Source organism: Rhincodon typus, chromosome 40 (genome assembly GCF_021869965.1).
Source record: "Rhincodon typus isolate 14 chromosome 40, sRhiTyp1.1, whole genome shotgun sequence".
Taxonomy (NCBI): domain Eukaryota; kingdom Metazoa; phylum Chordata; class Chondrichthyes; order Orectolobiformes; family Rhincodontidae; genus Rhincodon; species Rhincodon typus.
Window position 1 is genome coordinate 1,183,482 of NC_063371.1, and position 19,040 is coordinate 1,202,521.

Below are 19,040 nucleotides of genomic sequence, written 5' to 3' on the forward strand. Positions count from 1 at the left end.
ACCACAACGTTCACAACCCGAGCTACAAATCTACTCTAAAATTTTGTAATTCTTTCTCAGTTACTCAGTGAAGGGCTATGACCAGAAGAATAGGGTGGGATTAAATTGTGGAAATGTCACAATCCTAGTTACAATAGGGCATAGAGTTAGTGAGAAAGCTATAAAAGAGACTTCAAGAAGAAACCTTTGGAAGCAAGGATTGTTTGTTTGACAGCAACTGAAATGGAAAGGCGAAGAACATGACTGATGTTGCTGTGCAACAGGATGCTCTCAAAGAGTTACGTTACAAGAAGCCTGAAATTCGGTGAGCTAAATGGCCTTTCTTGACCTTGGTTTTTCTTGGCCATGTGAATTACATCAAGAGTTAGTGGACACTTAGCATTTACTCTGCACTTCTCGTGACAACGAATTTTCAATCAGGTGACTGTACATGTGAATTGCGGCAAACATTTGACAAAACACTGGTGCAACTGGATCAGTACATGCTGATCACCGTGATCTCCTGAATAATGTTGTTTAATATCGCCATTGACAACCATGTTTTCTAAGTTTTTTTTGTTGTTTCACCTGACAAAGTGAATTCAACGAGTGTTTTTGCAAATGTTTCGAGAGGAGGAGATCTTCATTATCTCTAAGAATAATAGGGTAGCTGTGGTAGGAGATTTTAACGTTGCAAGCATACGCGGGGGCTGCCCATAGTGTTAAGGGCTTTGATGGAGAGCAATTTGTTAATTGTGTGCAAGAAAATTTTCTGATTCTGTATGTGGATGTATCTACAGAGAAGGTGCAAAACTTGACCTACTCTTGGGAAATAAGGCAAGGCAGGTGACTGAGGTGTCATTGGGGGAGCACTTCGAAGCCAGTGACCATAATTCTATTAGTTTTACAATAGTGATGGAAAAGGATAGACCAGATCTAAAAGTTCGACTTCTGAATTGGAAGAGGCCAATTTTGACAGTATTAGGCATAAACCTTTCAAATGTTGATCGGGGGTGGATTTTCAGAGGTAAATGGAAAATGGGACACCTTCAAAAATGAGGTAATGAGAGTCTGGAGACAGTATGTTCCTGTTAGGGTTAAGAGCAAGGCTGGTAGAGAATGCCGGATGACTAGAGAAATTGAGGTTTTGGTCAAGAATAATAAGGAAGCATGTGTCAGGTATTGGCAGCAGAGATCGAGTGATTCCCAAGAAGAGTATAAAGGCAGTAGGAGCCTACTTAAGAGGGAAATCAAGGGGGGCAAAATGGGGACATGAAATAGCTTTGCTAAATGGGGTTAAGGAGAATCCAAAGGGATTCTACAAATACATTAAGGTCAAAAGGATAACTAGGGAGAGAATAGGTCCCTTTAAAGATCAGCAAAGCCACCTGTGTGTGGAACCGCAGGAGATAGGGGACAGACTCATGGAGTATTTTGCATCAGTGTTTACTGTGAAGGAGGATATGGAGGATAGAGAACATGGGGAAATAAACGTCCATATTATAGAGGAGGTGGTGCTGGATGTCTTAAAATGCATAAAGGTGAATAAATCCCCAGGGCCTGATCAGGTGTACCCTAGAACTCTGTGGGAAGCTAGGGAAGTGATTGCTGGGCCCCTTGCTGAGATTTGTATCATCGATAGCCACAGATAGTTGCTGGAAGACTGGAGGTTGGCTAATGTGGTGCCTCTATTTAAGAGAGGTGGTAAGGAAAAGCCAGGGAACTATAGACCGGTGAGCCTGACATCGGCGGTGGGCAAGTTGTTGGAGGGAATCCTGAGGGAGAGGATTTACATGTATTTGGAAAGGCAAGGACTTATTAGGCAGAGTCAACATGGCTTTGTGCTTGGGAAGGCGTATCTCACTAATTTGATTGAGTTTTTAGAAGAAGTAACGAAGAAAATTGATGAGGGCAGAGTGGTGGAGGTGATCTCTGGATTTCAGTAAGGCATTCGACAAGGTTCCACATGGTAGACTTGTTGACAAGGTTCCACATGGTAGACTTGTTAACAAGGTTCGATCACACAGAATACGGGGAGAACTAGGTATTTGGATACAGAACTGGATCAAAGGTAGAAGACAGGATGGTGCTGGAGGGTTCCTTTTTGGACTGGAGGCCTGGGATCAGCGGATGCCGCAAGGATTGGTGCTGGGTTTGCTGCTTTTTGTCATTTGTGTACGTGATATGGATGCGAACTAAGGAGGTACGGTTAGTAAGTTTGCAGATGACACCGAAATTGGAGATGTAGTGGACAATGAAGAAGGTTACCTCAGAGTATGAAGGGATCTTGATCAGATGGGCCAATGGGCCGAGGACTGGCAAATGGAGTTTAATTTAGATAAATGTTAGGTGCTGCATTTTGGTAAGGCTAATGAGGGCAGGATTTATACACTTAATGGTACAGTCCTGTGGAGTGTTGCTGAACAAAGAGACCTTGGAGTGCAACTTCATAGTTCCTTGAAAGTGGAGTCACGGGTAGATAGCGTCATGATGAACGCATTTGATATGCTTGCCTTTATTGGTCAGTCGAGTCTTGGAGTTAGGTGATGTTGCCTCTGTACAGGACATTGGTTAGGCCACTTTAGGAATACTGTGTGCAGTTCTGGTCTCCGTCCTATAGGAACGCTGTTGTGAAACTTCAAGGGGTTCAGAAAAGACTTAGAAGGATGTTACCAGGTTTGGAGGGTTTGAGCTTCAAGGAGAGGCTGAATAGACTGGGGCTGTTTTCAAGACCGTCTGAAGTTTGAGGGGTGATCTTACAGGTGTATAAAATCACGAGGGTCATGGATAGGGTAAAAAGACAAAGTCTTTTCCCCAGTGTGGGTGAGTCTAACACTAGAGGGCATAGGTTTAAGCTGAGAGGGGAAAGACTTAAAAGGGACCCGAGGGGCATCTTTTTCACACAGAGGGTGATGCAGGTATGGAATGAGCTGCCCGAGGAAGTGGTGGAGACTGGTACAATTGCAACATTTAGAAGGAATCTGTATGGGTATATGAGTAGGAACGGTTTAGAGAGCTATGTGCCAGATGGGACTATATTTGTTTGGGATATTTGGTCGACATGGGTGAGTTGCTCTGAAGGGTCTGTTTCCGGGCTGTGTATATCTATGATTCTGTTTCGGCTTTTTAGTATTGCTCCAAACACCTCTATTGGATGCTCTCCCTCAAGGCTTATGCAGGAGAATACAATGAAAATATTGGAAAAAGTTGCAAGCCAGCAGTCAGGATCACAAATACAAGAGCAAAGCCAAGCCTTTGTTGTCTATTTGTTGTTCGTCACTCCTTCCCCACTGATGTTGCCATTTTATGTGTACTGATTCTCGTGTCCATCTTCCTATCATTGTGTTTTTCCTTCTGGGATAGCACATACTTGATGCCTAGCAGGTAAATTCAGAACCAAATACAATGGATGTGCGAAATCTGACTTAAGAACACAAAATGCTGAAGAAACTGAGCAGGTCAGCCGGCATCTGAAAGAGAAACATGTAACGTTGTAGGTTGATGACCTTTCTTCAGAACATCTCTCTGTTATTTCAGAAACAGTCTGTGACATGCAATAAATCTGACGGTCTTTGGTTGATCCAGTTGTGCATGTCCTTCGGTGTGTTCATATACACACAAAAATAGCCAGAATTGCAATCGTCAAATTCTTTCGCAAATGCTTGAACTGAAGTATCAATTGCAGTAGGTGGCAGTGTCTGCCTCAATTGGATGCAGAATCTGGCAAAGTTCGTGCTTCCATTTTGCCCTAACTTCTCAACGTTGTTACTGTGCTGACTACAGACAGCCTGGAAGCAAATTTGTGTGGAGTTTGAATTGTGTCTTTTAGATAATATTTAATGATGTTCGGCCGAAGCTAGTAATTTACTGTCACAAGATGGGCATTTGTACTCTGAGAATTTGTTCATTTAATTCAACCAGCAGCAACATAGAAGAATGATAAACTTAGAGAGACTGAGAAGTGCTCATCTGTCGCACTTAAGATGTGACACAAACTGGTGTAAGGTATTTTGTCTTAAAGAAACAGTTAACCAACCTTGTTTTGAGCTTGAAGTTGCTGAAGACAAAAATGTTTAAACTCAATACTATGTCTTTCCCCAGAGAGTGGTAATTCATCGGAAAAAACGTGGACGAAAGCGCAAACAGCACAACAGCAGTGTTGTGACAGAGACCATCTCAGAAACAACTGAGGTGCTGGATGAACCATTCGATGATTCTGACACTGAGCGACCCATGCCACACCTAGAACCAACTTTTGAATTAGAAGAGGATGAGAGAAATGAGAAGGAACATCGAAGTGGACGCATGTTCAGAAGTCTGACATCTGGTGGTGCTGTACGAAAATGCTCTTCCTCCCAGAGAGAGGCTCCAGATGAAAATGGTGATGCTAATGTTGTTCAAGGTATTTGACTATTTAATTAAATCATTTCAGCGCCCACAGTACAATTTGGTTTGCAGAAATTGATGGAAAAAAGACCATTAAATAGCTCAGATAAAAGTATTTACTTGAGGAAGAGCTCATTTCAGTGATTGCAGTAGAAACATAGCATTGGTGGATTGGAAAAGGTAGTTGCAGAATGAAGTAGTGACAGACCTATGGAAGCTGTCAAGGAAGAAGTAGCTGGATTCAAGCAGGAATCTCTCTCTCTGAAGGGAAGAGGCAGAATCTCTAAAGGTGAAGAGGCTGTCATAACAAGTTAAATAAAATTTGAAATAAAATAGTGAAAGGAGATGTCTGACAAATAACTGAAGCAAGATACAGTTTAATAAGTTAGTTATCAGAAACATATAAAACAAATGAAAACATAACGTAAGTAGGCCATTTGACCCTTTAAGCATGCTTCACCATTCAATAAGATCATGGCTGATATTTTTGAAATTTCACATTCCCAGTTAGCCCTGATAACCCTGAATTCCCTTGCCTGACCAGAATCTATCCAACTCTGTCGTCAAAACATTCAGCAGCCTCGCTGCCTCTTCCACCATCTGAGGCAGAGAGTGCCAAAGCTATAAAACCTTCAGAAAATTTGAATTCTCAGATCTGATCTAAAAGGCTTTCCCCTAATTTTAAAACAGTGCCCCTCTAGTTCTGGAGTCAACCACAAAAGGGAACACCTTGTCCACATCCACCTTGTCAAGACGTTTCATGATCTTAGATGCTTCAATCAGGTTGTCCCTCTCCCTTCCTAAATTCTAAAGGAAACAAGCTCAGCCTGTCCCACCTAACACCCGAAGCTGACCCACTCATTCCACCTTGGAATCTGGTAAACCTCTGAAGTACCTCCAATGCATTTACTCCCTCCTTGAAAAAAAAACAAAAAGTTGGTCGTATTTGAGATGTGACCTTTTATGTTCAGTTGCTCTCTTATGTTCATCGAAACCAGCGGGTGGATTTGTGATGGCTAATATCAGAGAAGAAAGATTAGCGTGCAGCATTAAATTAAGCCTGAAACGTTGAATCAATACAATTACATAAACAGTAAACAGCTTGGGAATGAGTCAGACATAGTGAGAATCCAACAGAAGACCTTTTGTCTAGATGCAGAGGACATCAGTGAAGTTTGAAATTTGTAATTTTTGGTGTTCAAAAAGAAAGCAGATGATTTGAAGGTGAAACTAAAGAGGAGAGGCCAAATTACAGACAGGGGTAACAACAGGTAAAGACAATGTCTTGAAACGATTAGCAACACTACAAGTGTATAAAGCACGTAGAGTGCATCCTTTGGTTTTGAATGAAGCAATGGTAGGAACAGAGATGTTGGTCACAATCTTTGAGTCTTCAATGGGTAAAGGAGTGTTGCCAGAGGATTGACGACTCGAGTAACAGACAGGGATGTAAGTGGGAAACAGCATACCGGTTGGTCAAGTATTGGTGATGGTGATTGTCAAGTTATTGTACACAGGGACAAAGGGAAGTGTTGGGTCAGTTAAGGAAAGTCAGCATGGGTTTATTGAAGACAAATGGCGTCGGGCTAACTTGGTTGAACTCTGCATTGAGGTCTGGAGCAGCTTGTTCAGGGTCGTGCTTTCAATATACATATGAATTTTTGGAACAAATCCTGCTCAGGGTCTCACACAGATGTTTTAAGGAGGGCGTTTAATTGGTATCATAGTCACAAACATTGACTATCTTCACCGCCAATGCATGGTGGCAGCAGTGCATACCAGCTACAAGATGCATTGCAAAACTCACTCAGGCATCTGAGACAGCACCTTCCAAACCCATGATCACCATAACTTGGAAAGCACCAGCACCTAACAGTTCTCCTTCAAGCCATCCTGACTTGGAAATATATTGCTGTTCGTTTTGTGTTGCTGAGTCACAATCCTGGAACTCCATCCCTAACTGTGGATCTACCTAGACTGAATGGACTGCAGCACTCCAGGAAGGCAGCTCATCACCACGTTGAAAAGGACAAAAATGGTAGCCGAGTTGTCATGAATGAACATAAAAAAGCTCTTGAAAGGAAGGGAAATTTGACAGAATGTGGTAGATGGGTGTTTTTGGTGGTGCGTTGCTGTGCTCTTTGCCCAACTATTATCTTTCATTCTGCTTCTGTTTTTTTTTATAAATGACCTTGACTTTGGCGTGGGGGGGTGCCAGCATTGTAGAGTTTGCAGATAACAGGTAACTTGACAATGTGGCAGACTGAGATGAGGATGGTTGTAGATGTTATCAAGACATGGCTGGGAAGATGAAATGGGTAGAAATGTGGCAACTGGAAATTCAATTTGGAGAAGCATGAAGTAATTTGTTTTGGGAAAATGAGAATGGAAAGGCAGTACATTTTAAAATACACTTGAAAAGTGCACTTCAGCCTTGGTTTCCCTGAATTCAAACCCTTCAAGATGGCAGGGCAGGTCGAAAAGGCGGTTTCAAAAACTTTGTATCCTGGCTACACTCTGATCACTGGGCCCATTCGATTGGATTCCCCTTCTGGAGGCTTTGCCATAAAATCGTCCTGTGAGGCACTTGTAACCTAGAACAAATTGCTCCAGACCTTGTCAAAGGAGCCAATCAAATTAGCCAGACACACTTTCTCTTTAATAAACCCAAGCTGGTATTCTTCAGTTAACCCAACCATGTCCAAGTGCAAGTTCACTTCACTTGCATTTATAACTAAAGAGGCAGAATATTAAAGCAAAGCGATCGTATTTGAACTTTCTAAATGTCTGGTTAGATCTCAGTTGAACTTATATGGACAATTCTGGGGATCACAGTGAAGGACAGATGTAAAGACCTTATAAAGCGCATGTGTTCTCGGGGATGAGTGAATTCAGTTTTAGGGAGATGTTGCAACAGTTAGGACTAGTCTTCTTGAATAGAGAAGGTTAAAAGATGAACCAGTCGAGGTTTTTCAACGTTACGCAGTAATTCACAGAATGTAGGTGTCGCTGACAAAGCCAGCATTGATTGACTGTCCCTAATTACCATTGAGAAGGACAGTACAACTGAATGACTTGCGAAACCATTTCAGAGCTCACTTCAAGTCAACCACATTGCTGTGGGTTTGGAATTCAATATATGCCAGACTGAGTATCCTATCATGGACAATGTGAATGAACCAGATGGGTGTTTTTGACAATCCTGTAGTTTCATGGTCACCATTACCAATAATATCTTGTTATTACAAATGCATTTAATTAAATTTGAATTGAATTGCACAGAAGCTGTAGTGAAATTTGAGCTTCTGTTTCCAGATTCTCAGGCTCAGATCTCTAGTTCACATTATTAATCCAGGAACACAATCGTAAAGTTCCCTGAATAGAGTTCAAAGAGAGTGAGCTAATAACTGAGAGTCCAAGATTTAAAATCATTGGTAACTGATGGAAAGGGGAACCAATGAAACCAATTCTCACTCATGAGACTTGTACCTGATGGGAAGCTAATGGGGAAAACCATTTTCCACACCTTCCTTGCTTGTGTCCTTCCAAACTCTATCAAATTCCTAAAACCAAAAGAGAGATGAAGTAAAAACAAGAAGTGCTGGAGAAGCCTGGCAGGTTTGGCAGCAGCTGTGCAGAGAGAAAGAGTTAATGTGGTAATGTTTTGAGTCCAGTGACTCTTCTTAAGAAGTCAGTGGAAGTTCGTATTGAGCAAATTGATCCCAGCCAAGGAAGCATTTTCTTACAGGCAGCTGGGACAGAAGGGGAACTCTGGTCAATATTTACTGCAGACCACAAATGACTGAGAAAGGTATGATTCTCTACCTATCTTTGAGGACAAATGAAGCTTTATCTGTGATGGAGCTTGAATCCTTCATGGGCTGTTGGAAGTCATTGTCCAGACTTGTATGTTAAATACAGTAATTTGTTGAGGAGTCCCTGGAATTCCATTAAAACGCAAGTCAGCACCTTTCGGAGAGGGAGCTATCCCTCCCTATCTGCCAATTAAAGTGGCACCATATACAAGTTCACTTTAACTGGCACATAGTCATACAGCACAGCAACGGTCCTTCTGGTCCAACCAGCCCATACCAAACATAATCCCAAAGTAAACTAGTCCCATCCGCCTGCTCCTAACCCATATCCCTCCAAACCTTTCATATTCATGTACTTGCCTAAGTGTCTTTTAAACATTGTATCTGCCCACGTCCTCCACCACCTGAGGAAGTTCATGCCAGATGCAAGCCACTCTCTGCAAAAAAACTTTGCCCCTCATGTCGTTTTTAAATCTCTCTTCTCTCACCTTAAAAATATACCCCTAGCCTGGAAATACCCCATCTTAAGAAAAGAATCCTACCATTAACCCTAAGTGTGCCCTCATGGTTTTACAAACTTCTATAAGATCACCTGTCAACCTCCTACGCTCCAGTGAAAGAAGTCCCAGCCTCTCCAACCTTTGGTTATAACTCAAACCTTCTATCCTGGGAACGTTTTGATAAATCTCTCCTGAACCCTCTTTAGCTTAATAATAATGTTCCCAGAAGGGAGACCAGATCTGGACTCTGGACTCAGTACTCTCTTGAAACCTCATCCTTTCTGAACCTCCTTCTTGTAAATATCCCTTTGCAAGTCAGTGTGATTAATTAAGTCAGGATGGCACTTCAATGACAGTATAACTTCAAGAAACATAGGCAACTTCCATGGACCACTTCCCTCCAATAGATTATGTGCAGCCAAATTTACAACCATTGACATAAAACCCTAACATACCTTATAGACATCAGAGAAAAGTTTAAGAATTGACAGAAGTGTACCTAACATGATGCCTCCTGTACCCTTTCCATACTTCCTACCACCTGACTATTCTGCATTGCCATTACACACAATATGATTTATACTTGATATAGCCACGGTGGTGACACGGGTCTGGGGAATGATCCCACAGGCCCTCTAAACTGGGCTTTAGATCAACTGATACAGATCTCTTTACCGTTTCCTTTCAGTGCACGTTAGAGGTTTTAAAATAGAAAAAAAAAATTAGCCTTCAATATCAGCAAGTTATTTTAATTAACATGGATATTCTGGCTGAGTCAAATCCTGTCCTCGTCTGATGTTTGCACGTGCAGTCAGTAAGATAATAGAATTAAATGGCACAGGAAGAGTCAACGTGTTGCAGTGTGCTTTTGTTAAATATTTAGAAAAGCTAGTCAATTGGTTCCATTGCCCAGGCTGTTTCCCTTACGCTGAGCATATTTCTTCTCTCACAACAAACAAAATGTTCTGGAGGAGGCCATTCAGCCCATCAAACCTGCTCCACCATTCAGTGAGATCATGGCTGATGTGATTGACTCCCCAGTCTGGGGAAGAGAATTCCAAAGATAACTTCGCTCTGAGAGTGCCTGCGAGATCAGTTACAGTCCCAGTCCTAGCACAGCCCACTCAGCACCTTGTTGTGTTCAAAAGTGAGAAGATATGCAGTCCAAGTTAACAAAGGTGTTTGGTCCCAGCCAACGTTGCCTACAGACACAGAAAATTGTGACACTTGGGTAGTGAACGATTGCTCTACTATCAGAGCAGACGCGCATTGATGAGAAGTCTTCACTCTGACTGAATGAAGATAAATAGGGCCTTATCTTTGTCTCCCTCCCTGCCCTGTTCCTGCCACAGACCCCCACCGCAACTTTTCTTTGGCCTACCAGCAATAAAAGAATATGGTGCATGTTAGAAATAGCATTCTTCGGTAAAAATTCTTTGAATTGAATTATGACTGGACAAGGAATCTGTCTTAGATCATTGTAACCAAGACAAGGTCATGTAGGGCACTCCGATCGTATTCCACCAAGCTAATATTAGAATTGCATGGAATACAAGTATGCACAGCACCGGCTGCAAAGTGTTTTGTTGTAACCAGTCATCGGAGGTGGTAGTTTAATGTAAGTACCCTTTCGGACACTGTCTTAAGATGCTGAGGTTATAAATATGGCTGTGCTTCAATACATAATCCTCGCACTCTTCAGCTGTGAGGGAAGTTTCTCTGGAAATGTGACAGAACCTTGTCGCATTTAGTGATACAAAACCAGCAACTGAACTTAGGGTTCAAACTGCCTTTCAAACCAAAGACAGGTTCTGAAATTGAATTCAATAAATCTGTGTGCACTCGGGTTACTGCAAAAGTAATCAAACTCACAGGTTATTGCAAAATCTCTCTGTTTCACTCATACCTTTTAGGAGAAGAAACCTGACGTCCTACTGACCTGGCCTACATCTGACTCGAATGCCGCAGAAGTGGTTGACCCGTGGTGTCTTTTGAAGTTGCATAACAGAACTATTGAAAGAGAAAATCCAGTGTAGTTTTTAAGGTTGAATACTGCAGTTTGAATAGAAGAGACATTCATCAGTGTTCAGCATCATGGTGATTGCTGTATCATTGACGATGCCAGTCTAACTAAGCCTCTTGCACTCTGTTGAATGATTCTTTCTTGTTATCTCCCACAAAGTGTTCCTTACTATATGCAGATCTGCTCTCAAAATAATTTTAGATTTTCAAACTGGGACATAGTTTTCACCTTGACCTCTGACTCCATGGGAAGCACTCTTGCTGTCATTGGGTACTGGGTGTAATCCCCCTTCTTAACAAACACAAAGTCTAGGCTGATACGTGACAGCAGTTGTGATAGATGCTACCATGTACTGTCCTTTGGAAGAGATGTTCAAACTGATACTCCCTTCTTTTGGATATAAAGGATCCCATGGCAATAGTTCAAAGAAGAGCAGGGGAGTTATCCATGGTTTCTAGACCAAATTCAATTTCCCACCAAAAAAAAAATTCTATTTCCTAATTGCAGCCCATAGCTACTCTTTAAATATACTTCATTTGCCCTCAAGTTCGTTGAAACATGTCACAATCATGTGTGGTGCCAGTCTTTTTATTTTTCAATCAGGCTTGGACAATGTATTTAAGTTCAGCCATTTTTGCACACAAGGCTATGCTTTTGATGAAAGGAAGGAACAATCTGACCCTTTGCTCTGTCTCAGCTTAGGTATGAAAAGTCAATTACTTTAGCACCAAGGTTTCTTCTTCCCTATTGAGAATCCTGGTGTAAATCAGAAACTGACCATACCACAAATCCTTTCCTTCAGGCAGAAAGTTGGAGCTTCCAGAGTAATTTTGTCTGTAAGCTGAAATAAATTGGTGTATACCAAGGCCCCATTCTCATTTTTTTTTTAGCCATCTCTTCCAGTGACAGGCATGGAAATTTGGATGCTAAATGTTAAGTTTGATATGGATGGAAGTGGTTCCCGGATAATGTACTGTTTCTGTCTGACCTGGCGGTGCCTGAAAACAAGATGTGAAGTGTGTTAAATGCAGCACAAGGCTTGCATCCCTCTGGTCATTGTCTGCTTTTCAATGTGAGATAAATGGAATGTTATTGGCCAGTAAAACATAAAACGTATTATTGACTACCTTTGCAAGCCAAAATGAGGCATGGAGCATAAATTTGATTTTGGAACAGGAGAAAAGTTGGGGAAATCGTCAGAGCCGTTCTGTTCGTTTGACAGCTTTGAATTGCAGTGGGACCTGGATGTTCTTGTGCATTAGTCACAAAAGGTGAATATGCAGATACAGCTTGTAGTTAGGAAAGTTCCAAGTTCAAATATTGTCATTTTGTTGCAAAGGGGTTTTAATACAGAAGTTAGGGAGGTTATCTGATTACTGTATACAATATTTGTCACCTTATTGCAGGAAGAATGTAAATGTGTTGGAAGCAATTCAAGGAAGATTTACCAAACTGGTAATAAACTGGGGTTGGTAGGTTGTCTTTTGAGAAAGGTTGGATAAGCCAGGCTTGTGGCTTCTAGAGCTCAGAAGAATAATAGGCGACTTAATTGAAATATGTAAGATGGGTCTTGACAGTGCAGATGTGGAGAGAATGTTTCCTCTTAGGGCAGAATCAAGATCTCGGGGTCACTGTTTAAAAATCAGGGGTCGCACGTTTAAAATCAAGATGAGGCAAATTTATTTTTCTGCGAGTTTAGGGTCTTTGAAATTATCATCATGAGAAAGTGGTGAAAACAGAGTTCTTGAAATTTTTAAATGGAGACGTCGGTAGTTTCTGGTTGGGCAAAAGAGTGAAAGTTTATCGGGATAGCTCGGAATGCCATGGTAGTATGAAATGGTGAGGCAGGCTTGTGGGGATGAACAGTCTCCTCCTTGTTCATGTATTTGTGCACCAGGGGAGTGGTTGACATCAAATAGTGCATGTCTTAAAAAAAAGCCTAATCACGTAAGAAGCATGCTGACACCTTGTTGCAGTCTCACTTTTTCTCGATTTTAAATTCCTCCTTCCACCATATTGTTCTAATTCCAGTCTGTTCCCCCTTGCCCTGCCAAATACTGAATCTGATAAGTGCTTTTTTTGTATTTCAGGGCAAAATACGCTTAAACCTTCAGTCACTGTGAGGAAAGACAAGGCCAAAGAGCCTGCCTTGCCCAAATCTCCACCCGTGGTGTTGAAACGCAAGAGAGGGTGGCCAAAAGGTGTGAAGCGTGGAACAATCAAATGGAAGAGAAAGCCAGGGCGCAAACCAGGATTTAAACTCGCCCAATCAAGTGCAAGTATGGACAGTGCAGGTACTTCGTCACCCAATGCTGCTCTGAAGCAAGGGCGCCCAAACCGTAGTGAGGAAAGGCGGAACTCTTTAGAAGTGAAAACCGTGGATGTCCCTATAGCTTATAAGAAGGAGGATGATGATGAGGAGGAGGAAGAAGAGCTGGAGGAAGAAGTGCCATGCGATGTGCAGAGAACACCTCATGATTCTCACAGTCCAGTACTTAAAGTTGAGGAGCAGGAAGCTGAGAATGAAAATGAGGAGAAATCTGAATCTGCTGAACAAGAGGGGCATACGGATGAGGAACATGAGCATGAAGAAGAAGAGGAGGAAGAGATCAACCAAAATGATGACCATGATGCTGATGATGAGGACGAAGGCCACCTGGATTCTGAAGACAAAAAGGTTGAGGAAAGTGTAAAAGAGAGTGTGAAAGAGGAATCTCCAATGCAAGAACCTTTTTTAGAGACAAGCACACCAGATAAAAATATTACCGGTGAAAATTTGATGGATGCAGATTCTGAAGAAGAGCAAGCAAATGACACATCACTGGACTCTGAGCTTGTGCCACCTTCAGATGAAGACCGCATTGATGATCAAGATAATAAAGAGACATTAATCCCAGAGTTCAAAGAGGAGGAGGAAGAGGAGGAGGAAGAAGAGGAGGACATATCGCACAGTGAGCTGGATCTAGAAACGGTGCAAGCTGTTCAATCTTTGACACAGGAGACAAATAATGAACATGATGGTGCTTACCAGGACTGTGCTGAGACCTTGGAAGCTTGCCAGAACCTGCAAAGCTACAACCAGGCTGAAGAAAGTCCACAGATTACCATGGTGGAGGACTGCCAGCAGTCGGAGCATAACAGCCCCATCTCATCTGTTCAGTCACACCCCAGCCAGTCAGTCCGTTCTGTCAGTAGCCCAAGCATGCCAGCTCTGGAGAACAGCTACACACAAATAAGTCCTGAGCAGAGTTCACTGTCAGCTCCCTCCATGCAGAACATGGAGACTAGCCCCATGATGGATGTACCTTCTGTGTCTGACCATTCACAACAGGTCGTTGACAGTGGATTCAGTGATCTAGGCAGCATTGAGAGTACAACAGAAAATTATGAGAACCCTAGCAGCTACGATTCTACAATGGGAGGCAGTATATGTGGGAATAACACGTCTCAAACAAGCTGCTCGTATAGTGGCCTGTCGTCTTCCAGCAGCTTGACTCAAAATAGCTGCGTCGTAACCCAGCAAATGACCAGTATGAACAGCAGTTGTAGCCTGATGCAACAGAATAATGTTGCCCCTACAGCCAACTGTAACATGAAGTCCCCTCAGAGTTGTGCAATTGACAGGCCTCCAAGCAACAACCAGCAGCAACAGCAGCAGCAACAACCACCACCTCCCCCGCAGCAACAAGCCCAGCAACAGCCTCCACCACAGCAACCCCAACAACAACAGCCCCAGCAGCAACAGCAGCCGTTGTCTCAGTGCAGCATGAGCAACAGTTTCACGACAGCCCCTATGACCCTGATGGAGATTCCGGAGTCCTCTAACACTACTGGTATGAGCCTGTATGAGAGAATGGGTCAGGGAGACTTTGGTGCTGGTGGTTATACACAGCCCACAGCCAACTTCAGCCTTGCCAGACTTCAGCAACTTACCAACACCATCATGGACCATCATGCTATGCCTTACAGCCACTCTGCTGCTGTGACTTCCTATGCAACTAGTGTGTCTCTGTCTAACACGGGCCTAGCTCAGCTAGCTGCAACACCCCACGCACTTGCAGGGACACCCCAAGCACAAGCCACCATGACACCACCTCCAAATCTCACGTCGCCATCTATGAATCTGACTTCACCTCTTTTACAGTGTAACATGCCAGCTTCCAACATTGGGATTCCTCACACTCAGAGATTGCAAGGCCAGATGCCGACCAAAGGTCACATTTCAAATCGCTCCAAGTCTGCCCCACTGCCGGCTGCAACAGCCACCCATCAGCAACAGATTTATGGCCGTAACACACCTGCACTGGCACAGCGGGCTCTTACAGTTCAGCGAGGGATGAACATGGGTGTGAACCTGATGCCTGCCCCCACCTACAATGTTAATTCCATGAACATGAACACACTGAATGCTATGAACAGTTATCGGATGAGCCAGCCGATGATGAACAGCAGCTACCATGGTAATGCGGCCTACATGAACCAAACGGCGCAGTATCCTATGCAGATGCAAATGGGCATGATGGGAAGCCAGCCGTATGGCCAGCAGCCTATGCAGTCTAATCCTCACAGCAACATGATGTACACAGGCCCCTCTCATCACAGTTACATGAATGCTGGCATGCCCAAGCAATCACTAAATGGCCCATACATGAGAAGATGAGAGAAGATCCTGTAGACACCATAGAGAGCCATTGTTTATACTGATGACAGCAAACATAATGGAAATTTCAAATAGAATGATTGCTGTAGACATAGGAATTTCACAAACTGCTTAGGGCCATGTTCGGAGCGCCTTGGCCTTAATTCCCCAGCCCCGAGAGAAAAAAAAAGAAGGAAGAGAAAGAAATTCTGCAACAGAATTCAATAAGAAAATGGTTTGAGGAACCATGCACAAGAAATCTTTTAATTAAAAGAAGCCTTACTTAATGAATTGTGTAGAAATGAAAAACTATCTGCTTTTTATATTTTTAATTTTTTTAATCTTTCAGTTTGTGTGTGCAGTCCACATTTTTTATAGAGTCCATAGATATGAGACCCTTGAGTGTGAGGACTGTCCAAGTCCCCATTCGTTGACTTGGCACAGGGCAGGAGGCACTTATCTCAGACTCTGCCTTGGTGATAGTGTTGCAGGTGTGGCTGTAATTTATTGATCTCACTGTATCCCGTGCCAGTAGGTGAAACCGGATCGCTTGTGCGCTTGTGGACTTCGGACCGTAATGCCGAGGACATCCTTCTTTTCCCCATTGGTATTGAGTTTGACTCTAGCGCAGCATGCAACAGGCCCAAGAGCATTTTCATGTATGTTATAACGATGTTTTTAACATTGCTTCTTGTGTCACTGCAAGCCATTTCACTTGTACGCCTTTATTTTTTTATGAGAATTGACAGTATTTGTTCTGGCACTTTCGAAGGACAGCCCAGGGTCCTGAAACATTTAAGGCTTACAACATTTAATTTCCAATTTATTTTCTTAAATAAATCTCTCAATCATGAGAAATCTGTTCAGATTTGTCAGACTGTGTATTTTTGGTTCCCAGTCAGGGTATTTATCAGATCAGAAAGACGGCTGTGTTCACAGATAATTTAGTTTATTTTCCTCTTTTGCTTTCTGCCATAACTTTAGGCAGTTCAATTGCTTCTCGACAGCAAGTGCAGGGCAGTTAATAAGTGGTGCAGTTAGCTCGGGTATTGAGAAGAAAGTGAACGCCTTAGACTGACTCACTGTCTTTGGACAGCTTTTAGAGCTGATCAGAAATCATAGTCAGGCACCTTTTAGGTTCCTTCCCACTGGGCTGTAATGAGATGGATTGTGAGATTTAAGAAAAGGATATCGGAGATAGGTACAAAATAGCAGGACAAAGGTGAGGGAGGCGACATCGAGGAAATGGGTCGTGCCATTCGGATCCATGAGCTGTTGGCATTGTCACTTCAAACAGGAAAATAATAGTCAGCTGAGCACATATCAGATGTGGTTAAGGGAAAAGTATGTGGGACCGGAGGAAGCAAACGGTTCTGACGGCACTGTTTAAAGTAAGGTTGTCACCACAGCAGCCAATTCACAACTCCCTTCTGTTCTGATACCGACCACCAGGTAACCCCTGTAATGTCAGGTGATGAGGTAAACAGCATAAGAGGGAATTGCAACATTGGATTGCAGTGGTCAGTTTACCCTGGGCCAAAGATGTGCTTCACTGGTGTGCGCTGAGTAGGCCCACCACGTGCAATCCATTCACCAACTGTGATTGCACCATACTTTTTGCCCATCAAAAAATTACGAAAAGGCATTTGGGAAAAAAAAGTGATCTAAAAGCTTACCAAACGGTTGAAGAGTGTGCACAGGTTTCAAAATCTGTGCAATTGGCACATGCCACTCGTGAATCTTGTGGCTAAACGGCATTCAATGATTTCTTTTTGTTCATAGTGTGTCTCATTGTTGGAAATATGTCCATCGAAACCACTCCACACTTCTGGGCTGGCCTTCAAGTGTGTTTGTTGGAATACTGTTGATTTGGGGTGGGGTGGGGTGGGAGGGGGAAGGGAAGATGTTTTTAAAAAAGAAAAGAAAAAAAAACGAAGCAGTTTTAGCCCAGAGCACCAGATATATTGAAAAAAATACACAAAGATGATTTCTCTTTTTCCCCTACTCATTGTTTCTGGTGTTCACAGTTTTGTTGAATCAGGCAGCTTCCTTTTTTGAAAGCTAAGCTGGCTCATTTTGACTTTAGGATTATTATAGAAAATGTTTTTCTATATTAAAAATGAATTTATCCTACATAATATTGGTACTTGTCATTTTTCAATTCTGTTGAGAGGTATTTTTAGCAGCTAAACTTGGGTAATCTTAACTGAAGCTCACTGTTAGTGATTCTCGGATGCCTTTTAAAGAACTCACATTTCATTCCATCTCTAGAGTTTTTTCTATCTTTGTTGTAGAATATTGAAGCTATTTTAAGAAAATAAATTCTCCAAACTTCTAGTGTGTGTGAATAGACCTCCTCCAGCTTCCAAGCCGCATGTAAAAAGCTGAATATTCATGTCTGTTTATATTGCTTTCATTTTTGTAGCCTTTGTACTTGTACATGGTGACTGTAAGCTATGAGGAGGGAACGACTGAGCTTGTGCATCCAGACGCCAGCACAGGCCACACTCCCTCTTCCTCCCCCTTGTATGTAATATCACTTTTCTTTCTAGCAAGTACTTTCAAAGACCTCTGTACATTTTAACATAAATAAATTATGTTGAGCCATTCTGGATGTCTGTCTTTTAAGAGTACCAGCAATAATTTCATCAACGGGAAAGAGATGCACTTGAAATAAGGATAAAGAGCTGCACTTCTCTTCATACTTCTGCTTCAGTGTTTCCTGAATATATTTGTCTTTTAATGCTTTCCATCTACGTCACAAAAGTTTCAAGAGTCACATAATTTTGGCCACATAGAATGAAAACAGTTGCTTTGGAATAGTTTAATGTTCGCTCAACTGCCTTTCTCATGTTGCAGTTACTTTTTGCATCTTGTCCAGTATTTTGACTCAGTGAGCTATTTGATGACAATTTGCTTTGATTTTTGACATGAGATTGTTTCATCTTGCGGAGCACTTAATGCAACTGTCACAATTGGATCTAAAATGAAGATCATGAACTGAAGGCTGCAACATTAAAAAAATAAGCACTTGGTAGTTTTGAAAATTTTTTTTAACCTCAACATCAGAGTTTGAAATCTTGAGTGTGATGTTGCTTTAATTGCTTTTTAAGTGTTCAATTCCTCAGTCTAGATGGGTCAGCCACACCAATGATGAGCAACCACTCTAGACCCAATTGTAAAAAGATGGTGACAGTGGTCTTGGAAGGACACAATACACAATACAATGCAGTTCATGTCGAGGCTGAGATGGGATATTTGCTTTGCAGCCAGCCCAATAACACACATTGTTGGTAATTCAATACACTGGCCAACTGTGTTACCATCCTAGATCTGCAAATGAGCTGTAATTCAGCAGTTACCTTTTAGGATATGAAGAGCTGCATGAGACATTGGAAGAGACAGACCACACAGCTCATTTGTGGTGCGCAAACTCTTTTTTTAAAAAAATGCATTTTATCAGCCAAAGCAAGACCAGCATTGGTTGAAATGGACTCTTTCATATGTGAACTTTTCGGTCCTGACTTTGAGTGTGGATTTCTCTGGAAAGCATTTATATCTTGGCCAGAATTGTTTCATTTTCAGCCATTGCAACTTGAAGGACGTGAATGCAGATTTGCTGCTGTTGTGGATATGGGAGCCTGACACTTAGGCCCAACGAAAGAGGTGGCTTCTGCCAGAAGGTGAGTGGATTGATG

The 19,040-nt window shown here is 42.3% G+C and overlaps 1 protein-coding gene across 3 annotated transcripts in view; it reads left to right on the forward strand.

The window, feature by feature from the left end:
• The window catches only part of LOC109931857 (histone acetyltransferase KAT6A), a 184,922-nt gene extending 166,971 nt beyond the window's left edge, over nucleotides 1-17,951 (forward strand). For all 3 annotated transcript variants that reach the window (XM_048618576.1, XM_020531123.2, XM_048618577.1), the window contains exons 16-17: nucleotides 4,081-4,381; nucleotides 12,794-17,951. In XM_048618576.1, coding sequence (XP_048474533.1) covers nucleotides 4,081-4,381; nucleotides 12,794-15,363 — 2,871 coding nt within the window. In that variant the 3' untranslated portion in view covers nucleotides 15,364-17,951. The remainder of the gene's footprint in view (nucleotides 1-4,080; nucleotides 4,382-12,793) is intronic.
• Nucleotides 17,952-19,040: the final 1,089 nt, after the last annotated feature.